The following is a 16,584-nucleotide window of genomic DNA, read 5'->3' on the forward strand; positions in this document are numbered from 1 at the left end:
CTGTTTCCTCTTTTATTTTGGTAGTCTGGTTTTCTGTCTTGTCTTGTTTTACTTCCTGCCACAACACCTCTCCATGTAGCCTATAACAGTCCCTGTCGATTTGTTCTGAGGTGTCCTTATAGAACCCATCATTGCCTGATGTATGAGTCCCTTCATTGGTTAACACCTACATCTAGAAGGCATTCTCACTGGCTGCCATTTATTTTTAAATCAATTTTCTTTAACTATCCTCCTTATTTAAAACAACATCTAATCCCATATAGATCAACATACAGTCTGAGACATACTGACTACCCCTTTTTCTTTGTTCCCAGAATCTCCAAAGAAATTGGGACAACGTGCCTTTAAATTTAAAGCGCCATCTGATTGGAATACCTTGCCCACCTCACTTAGATCGATTACTTCATTTGTTTTTTTTAAGGCATCTGTCTTTAATTATCTACAATTAACCTGCTCTTGTTTCTAACTTGACATAACACGATTCTTGTTGATTTATTTTATTATTTTGTTATTTTTTGTGTGTGTTGGCTTCTGTTTGTGCATCTACTATAAATAGCAGCACATTTGGGATGTATGTATGTGCATACATGTGTGTCTACGTGTATACAGGTGTGTATATGTGCATGCATGTGTGTACATATGTGTATACATGTGTGTATATGTGTGAGCATGTGCGTATATGTGTATGCATGTGTGTATATGTGTATGCATGTGTGTATATGTGTATGCATGTATGTATATGTCTATACATGTTTCTATGTGTGTGTGAGTGTGTATATGTTTGTGTGTGTCATCTTGTTTTTATTTTTGTCATGCATGAATTTTGCCTAATTCTTTCCTTGCTTGCTTTTATTTCGAAGTACATCAAGTATACGCCTGTCAAGTCTGACCAACCGTCCCAGTAGAAACATGAGGATGGATCCAGTTCTCCTCCATTAGATCTGCTGTCAAAAGGTCTATCTCTGTAGGGATCCTTTCATAATGTTGTCAGACACTTAAAATAATAATCTGTCAGCGGCAGTAACAGAACTTTTAGTGTACGCTGACTGACGCTGATCAGTTGCCCAATAACGTTACATCACAGCTTGTTTTCACCGCTGCAACAAAGTGTTTCCTAGTCCTAATCCTCGCCTGTCTGCGACCTTCCCCCACACATCTCTGAGAGCCCTGACAGACCCTAAATCACACTGAACTCATCTTTCTCATTCAAAGCAACTCTTTATCTGACTTCTCTCTGCTTGCTGCTCACACAGGCGGCCATCTCGATTCACAGCTTTAAACAGTCACACTTTCACCGTCAATTCAACCGTTTCTCCAAAAACAACAGTCAATGACATCATCTCAACTAATCATAGCTCCACTTACTGAACTTTCAGCCATCAGCGTGCATCTCTTCTGTCCTCAGCAGGTCTGCGTAGAAAAGGAGCTTCAACTTCCATCAGACGAAGTGAAGCGACGCTCCTTATCGTTCGTGTGTGTGTGTATGTGTGTGTGTGTGTGTGTGTGTGTGTGTGTGTGTGTGTGTGTGTTTTGGACTGAGTCTAACCTTTATGTCACATCATCAAAATGAAACTTCCTCACAGCTGAAATGGAAGTCTTTCAGCATTAACTCTCGCCTTGGTTTCATTGGTGTTTCAACATGGCCTCTTTTACTTCCCCTTAGTGGTGTAGTCTACATGACATTAGACTGTAGTCTACATGACATTAGACTGCACCACTGCTTCCCCTCAGCCCTTGGTATGAGAAAAAAGCATACAGACATTACACGGAGGCCACATGGAGAGCAGAGGGAAAGTGGGTGGGCCAGGAGCGGGGGATTGAAAACACACCTGCCCTCGTTCACTTTCGGCCCAAACTATCATGGATTGACCGTTGAAGTTATAGGCTTAGTGCTAATGTGCTTCTTGTAAACAATGAGAAATACATTTAGGGTGCTTCCACACCTACTGTACGTCCACACCGCAGCCGACTTGAGCTTCAAAGTTACAGGAAGTCATTCATTTTCAATGGAAGCCGGCTTCTCTCAGCTGCAACGAGGGGCAAATCCGTCGGCGTTGCGTTTTGGGCGTTTTGAGCGTTTTGAGCAACTACACTAGTAGGTCAACTTTATGGTAATGAGCTATGACACAGTTCAGCGGCAAACGACCAGCAACCAATCGGAATAGACATCCTTCGCACTGGCTGATCCCAGAGAAACATACGATGTGAACTTTCGTTCCTACCAAAACATTAGTTCAGAGAAAAAGGAGGAGAAGCTCATCATCGCTGTTGCTGGGTTCCTTATCATTTATGATATGACTTTGTTTGCGTATAGGGAACGGGGTGCAGCTGACAACACTGTGAGGGGTGTTAGTAAAGTAAAGTAGTAAGCTTGTTACCCTCGCAGTGCTGTCAGCTGCCACCTGTTCTCCCTCACATGCACGTGCGCACACACAGTATCTTTCACACAGGAAGTGCTGTGAGGCTGCCTTTGGGTTGAGAGGAGCGGGTGCAGCTGACAACACTGTAAGGGGTTTTAGTGAAGTTAAGACTGAACATGATGGAACATAGAATGCTGCCATGTCAGAGCGGCCAAAGCGTCAAAAGCTTCCCCGTATTTCTGACAAGTGTCCTTGACGGGGCGGCCAGAGCTTCTTTTACAGCTCAAGTCAGCGCCGTTGTGTACGTACGGCTATAGTTACTTCAGGGGGGCCCCAAGTTATTGTTTAACCATTATGAGTCACATAAGTCCAACATATTATTAGCATAAATCGGCATATTTGTGATTTGTTTTTAAATTGTGTGTGTGTGTGTGTCTGTGTGTGTGTGTGTGTGTGTGTGTGTGTGTGTGTGTGTGTGTGTGTGTCTGTGTGTATGTGTGTGTGCAGGGCTGGACTGGCCATCTGGCATACCGGCATTTTCCCGATGGGCCGACGCACTTTTGGGCCGAATCGCCGATATAAATAGGCCTTTTTTTTTCTTTTTTTTTTTTGGCCGTGCCGGCCCATAAAGAACTCCTAGCAGCCCATTAGTTAATTTTCTTTATTGGCACTGGCCTGACCCAATCAAATCCAAGAACCCCCTTCCCCACTCCGGGCCGCAAATTTACGAATCCCACTATGGCCACGCCTCCTGGCCCTGAGACACGAGCTGTGATAGTTATGCTGCAAGTTTAGCATCCACGTTAAAATGGACAAACGACCACCAAAGCGCAAGGGAGGTACAGAGAAATTACGGGAAAAAAAGATTAAGAATCTACAGGCGGATTCCTCAAAATGTTGGGTAGCTGAAAAGTCTGTGTGATCTATAAAATCAGTGTTGATACAAGCATCAGTGTTCCTTGAATTTCTTAATTAGCTCTTTTCCAGGGCATATATTACTCCCAGCTTTATTGTAGCTTTTGGGAAGGGTTATGGTTATGGTTATTGTATTCAGCAGACACTTTTGTCCAAAGTGACAAAATATGAATCTTACAATAGTTAAAATTAAGAGTATTTAACAGTTTTTAAAGTTGCTAAGCCAATATTAAGCAAAATAGTAATAATAACAATAATGGCAATACAATATCAAATATCAATAATAATAAAAATACCATAAATATACAATCATAACTTTAAGAATGAATGAATTATTTAAGTGTAAGATCAACAGATAAGTCTTGAGACCCCTCTTGAAGGATCCAAAACGATCACATGAATGCAGAACACTAGGCAACTCATATCAGAGAATGCACGCATATTTTAAGAGGACTGTCTGCAGGGAATGTGTCTGACCAATCAAGGTGGGTGTGGGCCGCCTGGGCCAAAAATGCCAGGGCCGATTTTTTGTCCCAGTCCAGCCCTGCATGAGAGCAACTTTTTTAAAGGCCTTCAACACATCAGGTTTCCATCTGTTGTTGTTGTTGTTGCTTCAGATGTAGTTACAGACTGACTCCACCAGGTGGAGACACTACATCAGGAATGTATCCGTCAGCAGCTGTAGTTATAGACTGACACAACCAGGTGGAGACACTACATCAGGAATGTATCTGTCAGCAGCTGTAGTTATAGACTGACGCCACCAGGTAGAGACACTACATCAGGAATATACAGTGGTGCTCATAACTTTACATGCCCATGCTACAGTTGACTAAAGAGAGGAATAAAAAAATCATCTTTTGGAAATTGATTTGAATGCCTCAATTAAAAAAAATGAGGAAAAATCCAACCTTTAAGGACACCAACGTTCTTTGTGAATGTAAGTGTGTAAGGGTGTAAGTACACCGCTATGTTAAATTCCCATAGAGGCAGGCAGATTTTTATTTTTAAAGGCCAGTTATTACATGGATCCAGGATACTATGCATCCTGATAAAGTTCCCTTGGCCTTTGCAATTAAAATACCCCCACATCATCACATACCCTTCACCATACCTAGAGATTGGCATGGGGTACTTTCCATAAGATCATCTCTCAATGCAAATCAAACCAGCTATTAGGCTAACTGAAATCAAACCATGCCATGACACTGATCAGTTGCCCAATAACATTACATCACAGCTTGTTTTCACCGCAGCAACAAAGTGTTTCCTGCTGAGTCCTAATCCTCGCCCGTCTGTGACCTTCCCCTACACATCTCTGAGAGCCCTGACAGACCCTAAATCACACTGAACTCATCTTTCTCATTCAAAGCAACACTTTATCTGGACTTCTCTCTGCTTGCTGCTCACCACTGATTACTTTTTTCAAGTAACGAGTAAAGTAAGGGATTACAATTGCAAAAACAGTAATTAGATTACTGTTACTTCCCCGTAAGCAGGCTGCGTTACTGCGTTACTTAAGCGTGATTTTGTTTCGTGAGACTGTCTCGTGAGTGACAATGACGTATGAGCGCCGCGACGTCAGTGGTAAACACCGCCATGTGTAGTGTTGAGCAAGAGACAACATGGAGCACGGGAAAGAGCAGGACTATGCAGCGTTTAATGCTTGGAAGTACCGACATTACTTTGAGTTTGACTCGGTTAAAGGTGATAAAAACATCAGCGTCCGCTGTACACTCTGTGTGGGAAGAAAACTTTTATCTACAGCGAAAAACTGACATGACCGCTGCGGCTACATCCAATTCCACTGGGCGAACCTCCGAGGGCCCCTCTATTGCTAAACAGGTGAAAATAGACTTAAAAGCGACAGGACTTAGTGCCGCTGAACTGAATAAGCTTGTCGCTGGCTATATTGTCGAGGACATGCTGCCAATTTCCACTGTTGACTCCGAAAGAAAACAAAAAAACATAGGGCCTTGTTAGGGTAGCCATTAAATAAGACTGGACGAACAGCCTAAATGTGGCATGCAACAGCATTTTCTGTTTTGGTAAACTCATTTTTACTCCTCTCTGCACACTGTTAAAAGACGTAAATGTTAATAATTTGGAATACAGTCAGGAGAGACTTTCATTTTAATTATTTTATTGCTGTATTTTATTTACATGTATTTGAATGAAGTCAGTTACAAAACATATTTTTATTTTATATGCTGGAATATGCAGAAATATAAGTTAACAGAATAAGGACTTCCTTTATTTCATTACAATATGGTGGAATGTGCAGAAAATAGGTTTAAATGTTCAAGTCTGAGACTGCTGCATTTAATTTAATTTTTGCTTGATGCAACATGCATAAAGTTAAAAGATTGAAACTAATAAAACAAGTTTTGAAAAAGAAAAGCGTATTCAGGTCGTCCATCATGTTTTTGAAAAGTAACTTAGTAAAGTAACTAGTAAAGTAACTAATTACTTTTGAAAATAAGTAATCAGTAAAGTAACTGGATTACTTTCTTGGAGAAGTAATCAGTAACTAATTACTATTTCCAAGTAACTTGACCAACACTGCTGCTCACACAGGCTGCCATCTTGTTTCCCCACTTTAGATAGTCACACGTCCGTCAATTCAACCATTTCTCCAAAAAACAACAATCAATGACATCATTTCAACTAATCATAGCTCCAGTTACTGAACTTTCAGCCATCAGCGTGTGTCTCTTCTGTCCTCAGCAGGTCTAGGTAGAAAAGGAGCTTCAACCTCCATCAGACGACGTGAAGCGACGCTTCCTATCCCTCAGTCAGAGAGTGTTTAAGTGTGTTTCTGTGTGTTTGGCCACATCTGAAATATGCAGTCTGACTGGTTGGACTACAGGTGACAGGTGAGGATATCACAGCAGATTGTTGGGGGGGGTGGGGTGGGGGCTGTGTCCACCCTGTTCTAACTCCCAACTTGTCAAATACAGACACTTGGGCAGTGTCTTTCAGCGTCAGATACATTTCAGTTTAAAAAAATGTGTTGCTACGTTGGGCTGAACGTGGCCATGTTGTGGTTATGAAAGAGGAGAGATTGAATGACCCAGGATGTTGATACATTTGCAGCTTATTTTCAATTTTTCTTGCACATATTGTACACTAGTTCCTGATAATTTAGCTGCTGTATATCTCTTCTCTGTACAACCTTTGTTCTTTCTATTTGCATTTGGCTGGTGTGTACCAGCTTGGGTATGTATGAAAAATTAACCTGTATTTGAACTATTTTACCATCTAATTAACCTGTGCTATATTAACACCTCCCTCATGAGTTATGTAGCCTATTTCATCTTTTTATTACTGCTTGTTACTGCTTTGCATGGTTGAACAGTGCAAGAAGATGGCTCGGGTCTGTGTTGCTTGGCTGTGTTTTGATGCTTGCATGGCTTCTTATACTGAATGGGGATACTGTTGATGTGTAACTGTGCTAAAGTCTTCCTGCTTCCTGTAGTTTTCCAGCTGTCTGTATGGTGTGTTGTTGACTTCTGTCTGTATAGTTTAACCTGCACTAATGTATTGCTGTTTCCTGTTGGCCTGGTCTAAAATCATCTGACCAAAGGATTACAGCTGAAAATGAGCCGGCTGGCTAACACTGGCACATTTACAGAAATGTTAATTAATGTGTGTTGTCCTTTATAAAATAAAGAATAATTAAGAACAATTAAGAATTTAGCTGTTGTATATCTCTTCTCTGTACAACCTTTCTTCTTTCTATGTGTTTGGCTTGTGTGTACATACAATAAGCAACCCATGTTTTTTTAGACTGAGCCATGGCTGACATCAATACTATTCAGCTGCCTAAATATTCAGTAGGCTACAATGTTAGCAATGGGACAATATGACAGAGTGGGTAACTATCACACTTTCAGAGTATGCCGTCACTTGACAAGACGTCTTTGCATTTTGACTGTCTTGGTCTAAGCAATGATGAAGGAACCTTTAGTTTTGATGACAATAATGTATTCATTAATGGATTTATTTCATCAAACAGGAGTTAATTTGTTAGATTAAGTTATCACCTTTTCCAGTCACATAGACTGATGTGCTGAATGTACCATGTTGTGTGAGGATTGTAGAGTTTAGAACATTGTAAGTTTCTTTCAGTAAATGTGCCAAGTCGATTGAGAATAACTAATGTTTTTGTGTCACTTTGGTGTTTTTTTCAAGGGTTAGGAACTGACATACTTTGCTGTATGCAAATCAGCACATATTTAATAAGATTGTGTCTCATTTGCATCTTTAAACATACCATATTTGAAAAGAAAATAATAGTCTTAACCTTTGTGTTGTCTTCCCGTCGACCTGCAACTTTTTGTGTAGTGCGTATTTAAGCCTCCTGTTGCACAAAATCTTTCTATATCACAACTATGACAAAAGAACGTTGAAAAAAGTGACTAAAAAATCAGAAAAAACAGCCAAAGGTGACAAAAACGTGTTAAAAAATTGACAACGAAATAAATGTCACGTTTTTAACGTGACAAAAAAATTGGGAAAAAAATGAGAAAAAAAACATCAGAAAAAGGGACAAAAAACTTGTTTAAAAAAATTGATAAAAACATAAATTAAAAAAAGCCCAAAAATTGACGAAAACATTTTTTTTTTAACGCTGAAAAAAAGTGACCAAATTCTTACTTAGAGTATAAAGACTAGGCTTCTCGTTTCACTCGTATATTTTAGGGTCACCAGATTAATCTGAGGGGTCGTCAGATTAATAAGAGAAATACTTTGATTTCTGATTAGTTAGTCAACTGTTAATTAATGAAACCATGTTATAAGTCCATACATTTACAGAAACTCAAGAGAGACAGACAGTCACATACATTAGATAGGCTACAATAGATAGATGCATAGACAGACAGACAGGCAGAGAGACAGACAGACAGACAGACAGGCACACAGACAGGCAGGATAGATAGATAGATAGATAGATAGATAGATAGATAGATAGATAGATAGATAGATAGATAGACGGACAGATAGATGCATGGTAGATAGATAGATGGATAGATAGAGCTGGAGGAGGTGACGTACTTAGGGCCGTGAGGGTGACGTCAGCCCCTCTGTTTCTCGGGGTGTGTTTGTTTGTGAGAGGAAGAAGCTGGTTGGATGTTGGGCGGGGTCTGAGGAGACAGAGAGAGAGAGAGAGACAGAGAGAGAGACAGAGAGAGAGAAAAACCTCTCGATCCTGCTGCTGCTGACAAACGGAGAATAGAAAGGACGGAGAGACAGATAGACCAACAGAGACACGGAACAGACAGACAGAGAGAGAGAGACAGACCGGAGAGACAGACGGACGGACAGCCGGGAGGATGGGCCGGCGGAGCGGCCGTCGGTAGCGCTCTGTTTTCGGGCACGGAGCTCCAGGATGAGCGTAGCGCTGCAGGACCTCCGGAACACCGTGAGTACACACACACACACACACACACACACACACACACACACACACACACACACACACACACACACACACACACACACACACACACATGTAAAACGAGCTTGTACCCGCCACTTGCACGCGCCCGGACGCGTGACACGCAGCTGCACGCGCCTCTGGATGTCCCTGTCTGATTTTTGGCTGATTACCTGTCAATCACTGACTGATTGATCTGTGTGAAACTGTGACTGCAGACAGGTGTGTGTGTGTGTGTGAGCAGAAACACATTTTCAGGCCTCCTGCTGACGTCACTGATCAAACAGGCTGATTGATCACTAAGGGGCGGAGCTACATGTTGTAAACATTTGTGGCTCAGCCCCCCCCAGACCCTTTTTTCAGAGATTTTTTCCACATTTACGGCAGATAGGCTACTTGCATTTTTTTTCAAGCCATTTGATATTAGAATGCCTAAAAATCTGTACATCATTAAGGGAAAACATGAGAGTTCCCGAGGAAACACTGTGTGTGTGTGTGTTAAAGGGGAGACTTGAGGACAGACCAGTTTGGAGTGGACTTCACCGTTACATCACTGCAGTTACGCACATATTGTGATGGCAGAAAAACAGCCAAACATTGATGAATATAACGTTTATCACAATACATTCATGTGCTACAACTTTCCTGTTTCGGGCTTCCAGACCGTGGGCGAGAGTTTAGATTCTCTGCCCGAGCCCGACCCTCGGGCCGGGTCAAGCATTTATGTTTTTTTAATCATTACTTTATCAGCCTAATCGGGTCATGAGAAAGCTATGCCATAATCATGCACAGCGTCTACTCCACTCGCACGCATCACCCCGCGCCTGCTGGGCTGTATTGTTCAAGTTTAAGTTTAAGTATTTTTTTTAGCTTAAGTGCAACATGGAGCTTGAAGATGTAAAGAAAAAAATAAAAACAGGTGAATTAGCCTACCTTTGAGCAAGTTTGGAGGAAAGTCAGTGACAACATATGTGTTTGCTTTGTCGAGTGCATTAAGTGTGGCACGCTGCTCGCCATGACAGCAAAAAAAACAGGGACAATGAACAGACACATGAAGCAGGCTCGCCACGGCAGAAAAGATGACAGTCAGCCTTCAATGTCCTCTTTTGTTACTTCACCAAGCATATCCCTTCTAAACAGATTTCTGTTATTCAAACAACTCTGAATTGTAGTTGAGAACATCAGTTATAACGGCCCACGTATTAAAAAAATGTCGGATTTAAATCGGGCTCAGGCTCATAATTCCAGTTAATATGTCGGGCCGGGCCGGGCTCGGACACAACTTGCACGGGCTCGGGTAGGGTGAGTGCTAGGGCTGCACAATTAATCGCAATTTTATCGAAATCGCAAGATAGACTAGTGCAATATCGAAACCGCAGAGAGATGCAATATTTGTTGAAGGAAAAATATGTGTCAAACCATTCTGAATAAAGTATTGTGGAGCTGCAGAGACGTCCCGGCCTACAGATCCTGTCCTACAGACTACAGAAGACATCTTTGTTTGGTACAGATCCTCGCAGAAATCACACTTCTCACTTTATTTTTTTAGAATATTATTTTTTGGGTGAAAATGACAATAATGATACAAAAACGATCATTCCCTCCAATATCATGAATTATATCGCAATATCAGTCAACATAATCGCAATTAGAAATTTTCCTCATGAAGCCCTAATGAGGGCTACATCTCCACCGTTACGTTTAGTTTAAAACACTCCCGAGGAACACGTATTTCCTGGGTGAAAGTCTTTTGTTTTCCCCCTGGACATGAACTCCTCGTCCTGGCTTGAAAGGCCTGTTTTTTATGACCCACCCATCCCCCCCGACCTCCTTCCTACACGGCCAGCTCATAGAGCAGCATTCAAGGTGGTGCATGCAGAATAAAAAAACATTAAATGCTTAGGAATTAAAGTGCTTAACTTCTCGTAGCTTTTTGAACGAACAGGCTGAACCGCTCACTGACGTCACTCACTCAACCGACCTGGCGTTCTCGCTCTGACTCACGCTACTCTCGTAACACGATGCTTTTCCATGGACAACCTTCCTATAATACATCCAGGGGGATTAGGGCTGCACGATATTTCGTTACATCTTCTACATTGCAATGTGCGCATGCGCGATAGTCACATCGCAGGAGACCGCTGTTCTCCAGCAGCATCTAGATTTCTAGGCTAGTTAAACTCCGGTCCCATCGGAGAACATTAACCTGAACCTCAGAGCCAGCGAGCTAACGTTACACTCTGAAAATATGAAAATATCAAGTTATGAAGAAGATGTAGGCAGTGCAACAAGGCAGGTCTGCTCGGTTCTTTCAGGGAATGATTGTAAAGAAAGAATATGTTTAGGTCATTTCCTCTCTAACTGGGAGGTTTTGGGACTGATTGGTAGGATTGCTGTGGACGAAGTACACACAGAGATACACTGGTAAGAGATAATGAGGTTTAACCATGTATCAGCTCATTTAAATATCTCACGTTACTGTGTTGTGTCAACAGTTAACTTCATTTAATATTGGATGAGGAGTTTTGCAAATGTTCCACCAAAACAAGTTCCTTCCTGAGACTATTTAGCAGAGCCACTGTCTCTGATCCGGAGCTTAGCACCGCCCAAGACGACTGTGATTGGTTTAAAGAAATGTAAACAACCCAGAGAGTTTAGTCTCCTATCCCAGAATGCATCTGTGGTGTAGCCAGACCTTCCCCCGCAGCGCTGTGGAGGAAGGTCTGGACAGGTGAGACTAAAGCCACTAACGTTACGTTATCCTCCGTCAGGTGATGTCTTCAAACGGCAAGTTCGCTTAAATCCTCGAGTTTTTTAGTCTAATAAATAACCAAAATAAACTCACAAAGACCTTATGAGTTTTACGAGTTTTTGTTCTGAATTGAGGGGGAACTGCTGAGCTTTCCCAGTCGGGAACTCATTGTTATTATTCCCACGCTACATGAATGCAGCATCGTTTCAAACGTGTTTTACTGGATCAGGTTGCACCTTTAAAACTTCCTCTTGGCTCGAATGCAGGTTAAATCTCCGTGGTTACACCTGATTGGTTGTTAGAAACCAGGTTACCTGTGTGTGTGTGTGTGTGTGTGTGTGTGTGTGTGTGTGTGTGTGTCTCACCTGATTGGTTGTTAGAACCCCTGCGGCCTGCTGCAGGAATGGTCCCTGAACTCACCAGACCTGCAGCTCTCTGAATTAAAGTCTGCAAACTTCCTCCTAACTTTCTGGGAGCATTCCTGGAAGGAAATCTCTTATTTCAGACTCATTTCCTGAAAGGAACAAAATAAAGATGAATTTATAATCCGTTAACGATTGGAAACTCAAATAATCTGATCTGATGTAATCAGGAGGAAATTATGTTTAATTAAAGTGTTGGAGAGAAACATCACAGGGTGTGTGTGTGTGTGTGTGTGTGTGTGTGTGTGTGTGTGTGTGTGTGTATGTCTGTCTGTCTGTCTGTCTGTCTGTCAGTAGTCTGTCTGTCTGTCTGTGTGTGTGTCTCTATGTGTGTGTCTATGTATGTCTGTGTGTGTGTGTGTGTGTGTGTCTCTATGTGTGTGTCTATGTATGTCTGTGTGTGTGTGTGTGTGTGTGTCTCTATGTGTGTGTCTATGTATGTCTGTTTGTGTGTGTGTGTGTGTGTCTCTGTGTGTGTCTATGTATGTCTGTGTGTGTCTGTCTGTCTGTGTGTGTGTGTGTGTCTCTGTGTGTGTCTGTGTATGTCTGTTTGTGTGTGTGTATGTCTGTGTGTGTGTGTGTGTGTGTGTGTGTGTGTGTGTGTGTGGGTTTGTTTAACTATATTTGTGGGGTCCAAAAACCAGGAGTCCAGTATACTTGTGGGGTCCCGACAGCTTAGTGGGGCCAAAATGCTGGACCCCACAAGGTTAAAGGTCTGTTTGAGGGTTAAGACTTGGTTTTAGGATTAGGGTTAGAATTAGGTTATGGTTAGGGTGAGGGTAAGGGTTAAGGTCCCCACAAAGATACTGCCACAAACGTATGTGTATGTGTGTGTGTGTGTGTGTGTGTGTGTGTGTGTGTGTGTGTGTGTGTGTGTGTGTGTGTGAGTGAGTTTGTTGGGTTGGGCAGGGTTTACTGTTTCCTGTCTGCAGCTCTGTGACTTCCTATCTTAAGACGCCCAGTTTTCCGTTGACCTCCGCTGCTCTTGTTTGTATCTGACTTCATCATCTTCATCTTCATCTTCATCATCAGGGTTGGGTATAAAAAAAAAAGCCAAAAAGGAACACATTTCTGGAAAACAAAATCCTAAAACTTTGAAAGAAATGTTAAAAGTGACAAAAAAGTTAAAGAAAAACGCCAAAAAATACGACATAAAGGTCTTCAAAACGCTGCAGGGTCAGTGAGAGATTATCAATGTTTAGAAATGAAATGTATTATTATTAGTTTTTAAAAAAGTTGTAAAAGCGTTGATGACTCCCTGAAAGGATTGAGTGTATGTGTGTGTCTGTGTGTGTGTGTGTGTGTGTGTGTGTGTGTTCTTGTTTAACTATATTCGTGGGGTCCAAAAACCGTGAGTCCAGTATACTTGTGGGGTCCCAACAGCTTTGTGGGGCCAAGATGCTGGACCCCACAAGGTTAAAGGTCTGTTTGAGGGTTAAGACTTGGTTTTAGGATTAGGGTTAGAATTAGGTTATGGTTAGAGTGAGGGTAAGGGTTAAGGTTAGGCATTTAGTGGTGATGGTTAAGGTTAGGGTAAGGGGCTAGGGAATGCATTATGTCAATGATGCGTCCCCACAAAGATAGTGCCACAATCCTGTGTGTGTGTGTGTGTGTGTGTGTGTGTGTATAAAACCAGTTTATATCTCGGATATTAAAAGAGAGCTTCATCAACCTGTTTATTAACCCTCCTGTTTGTCTTCCCGTCGACCAACAAGCAACTTTTTGTTTTTGTTCAAACTTTAAACCTTTTTTTTGACACTTTTGTTCACCGATGTTTTTGTCACTTTTCCTGACGTTTTTTTGTAAAAAAAAAAATAATTCAAATGCTATGACAGTGAATAAAACTTGTGCAGAGCGTTGTAGGGAGCCATCCACGTTATTTCTTTTGGACAGTTTGGTTGAAAGAAACCCACATTTCTGATATAGAAAAATGGGTCAGATTTGACCCGAGGAAAACAGGAGAGTTAATAACATATTAAAATATTAAATTAAAAGAGAGCTTCGTTAACCGGTTTATTAAAACATTGAAAACATGGCGAGAAAACCTCCAGACGGGTCCCAGAAACTAGCTCTCTCTCTCTCTGCAGATCTTCACACGTTTCTCTCTAAAGAAACATGAGCCACTACAACTCATTACAACTCTGGACTTTATCAGTGATACCGCTGCAGGCAACATTCCTCCAAAATCTCTTCTTTATTAAGCTTTTTTCTTCCTCCTCTTCTTAGGATCTTTACTATGGAGCCCCTAAGGGGACATGAGCAACAAAAAACAAAATCTAAAGTTTAGTTTCATGTGAGCACATGAAAGCCGTGTATTGATGTAGCCTGGGCCATACTGGAGACAGTGACAGCTAGAGAAATGACTAGGCCTACAGTACAGCAGTCATCTATCCATCCATCTTATCCGGGGTCAGGTCGGGGGGGGCAGCAGCTCCACATGTCTACAAACATGTGGCCAACTCCACGCATATACGTAGGTGGATGTTCACAAAATGCAAGGAGAATGGATTAAACATAAGGACATCTTTAGCTGCCATCCTTCTTTGCTGCAGTGCAGCTGACTGGCACTGTTCATAACAGCGAAAAATGGGCTTCAAAGTGCGCGTTGTCGGCACACATGAAAACTAATGTAAAGTTTAGTTTCACGTAAGCGCATGAAACTAAACTTTAGATTCGTTTTTTGCTCATGTCCCCTTAAGGGGCTCCGTACTTTACCTTTAAACGCTGATGTTTTGGTCCCTTTTTGCTGCTTTAGTTTCCTTTTTGACGTTCCTTTTTTATGTTTCTGTGCCGTTTTCTGACATTTTTCTTGCTTCTACGTTGTTTTAGTTGCGTTTTCTGACGTTTTTCTCAACATTTTTGTTGCTTTTTTACTGTTTTTTGTTTTTGTTTTTTTGACGTGTATTTGGACGTTTTTCTTTCTGTGTCCGTCTGTTTTCTTCAGTTTATTTTTTCGGAGAGTCTCTTCATGGCTTCTCTCTCCGCATGCTTCAGTTAAACTGCTGGTTTAATGACGTTGGGTGGGTGGGGGGGGGGGTTTGTGTCGGGGGTCAGAGGTCACACTGATGATGTCGCCCTCGGGAACGGGAGGTGGTTACGGTCAAAGGTTGGCATGGTGACGTCCTGCAGGTGCAGCCACACACAGAGAGAAGAATGTCCCGAAATCTCCCAGAAATCAGATCAAATCTGTGACTCATGGTTTAGTTTCTCTGAATCTTTCTCTCCAGTTTCTCTCTCTCGCTCTGTGGCCTTTGGACTCTTTGGTTTAATATCACTTTAAGACCGTGTGACAGTTTTAGACTTTTATTTTGCTTTTTCAACGTTTCTTTGATACTTTTTGGTGACTTTTATGTTGCCTTCATCAGCTTCCAAAAAATATCTGGCATTAATCGTCATAAAAAGAGTTACACCAACGTAAGGTTTCCATGGACTTTGTGTACATTGAACAACTATCTAAATGTTTAAATGTATTCACAGACAGGCAGACAGAGAGACAGACAGGCAGGCAGGCAGACAGAGAGACAGACAGACAGACAGAGAGACAGACAGAGAGAGACAGAAACACAGACAGACAGAGAGACAGACTGGCAGACAGGCAGAGAGAGAGAGACAGACAGACAGGCAGGCAAAGAGAGAGAGACAGAAACACAGACAGACAGAGAGACAGACTGGCAGGCAGAGAGAGAGACAAACAGACATGCAGGCAGAGAGAGAGAGAGAGAGAGACAGACAGACAGACAGACAGACAGACAGACAGAGACACAGACAGACAGGCAGACAGAGAGAGTGAGAGACAGACAGGCAGACAGAGAGAGAGAGACAGAGAGACAGACAGGTTATATAAGCTGCAGAGCTGAATGGAGATTCACATTATCTAATTACACGGTGACATCAGCCTCCACACAGAGATATAACACACACTCCTGTCTCCCAGCAACCGCTCACACTCCCCCTCTCTCCCCCTCTGCGTGCGTCATCAATTAGACAGAACAGAGCGGGCGAGAGACACCGACAGAGAGACAGACAGAGAGAAAGCGAGAGAGAGAGAGAGACAGGTTTTCAGAGAGGGTCCTGAGGGAGGAAACAGTTGGAAACCTTCAGTTTCCTGCAGGAGTATCAGACTCTCTGAAGGGACGGGCAGGCAGACAAAAGATGTACAGAAAGTGTCCAAAAAAGCATTGAAAAAGGGTTAAAAAAAAAAGCATTTAGAAAAGCATCAAACAAGTTGTAAATGTCTAGTTTCCTGCAGGAGCATCAGACGGAGAGACAGTCGGACTGAAGGGACTAAAGTCTATAAAAATGTTTAAGTGACGTCAAAAAAACTCCACACAGTTAACCTTTACTCAACAAGCTGCAATCACACACGTTTGCTTTATTTTTCATCAAGTTGGTTATGAAAAGAGAGATGTGGAAAAGCAGGAGTTGAAAAGGAGGTGAAGTGTGCTGCAGCTGTTTCTGAAATGTGTTTGTGTGAAGAATCAGTGGGCGACTGCTGCTCTGTTTCTGTTCACAATGAGAGAGGGAGGGAGGGAGGGAGAGAGAGAGAGACAGAGAGACAGAGGGAGAGAGGGAGGGAGACAGAGGGAGAGAGACAGAGGGAGGGAGGGAAGGAGAGAGACAGAGGGAGGGAGGGAGAGAGGGAGAGGGAGAGAGAGACAGGAAGAGAGAGAGTGTAAACAGGAAGTGCAGATTTAT

At 42.2% G+C, this 16,584-nt stretch overlaps 1 protein-coding gene and 1 long non-coding RNA gene across 2 annotated transcripts in view; one reads left to right on the forward strand and one right to left on the reverse strand.

Moving 5' to 3' along the window:
- Positions 1 to 4,780: 4,780 nt before the first annotated feature.
- Positions 4,781 to 16,584, reverse strand: part of LOC116052971 — a 17,644-nt gene continuing 5,840 nt past the window's right edge. Inside the window, exons 2-3 of the long non-coding RNA XR_004105712.2 lie at positions 10,224 to 10,228; positions 4,781 to 4,791 (exon numbers count right to left, since the gene is read on the reverse strand). This is a non-coding gene — a long non-coding RNA (uncharacterized LOC116052971). The remainder of the gene's footprint in view (positions 4,792 to 10,223; positions 10,229 to 16,584) is intronic.
- The window catches only part of ece2b (endothelin converting enzyme 2b), a 38,233-nt gene continuing 30,094 nt past the window's right edge, over positions 8,446 to 16,584 (forward strand). The window contains exon 1 of the mRNA XM_031303809.2: positions 8,446 to 8,700. Within this exon, the coding sequence (XP_031159669.1) occupies positions 8,668 to 8,700 (33 nt within the window). The 5' untranslated portion in view covers positions 8,446 to 8,667. The remainder of the gene's footprint in view (positions 8,701 to 16,584) is intronic.

Source organism: Sander lucioperca, chromosome 6 (assembly GCF_008315115.2).
Source record: "Sander lucioperca isolate FBNREF2018 chromosome 6, SLUC_FBN_1.2, whole genome shotgun sequence".
NCBI lineage: Eukaryota > Metazoa > Chordata > Actinopteri > Perciformes > Percidae > Sander > Sander lucioperca.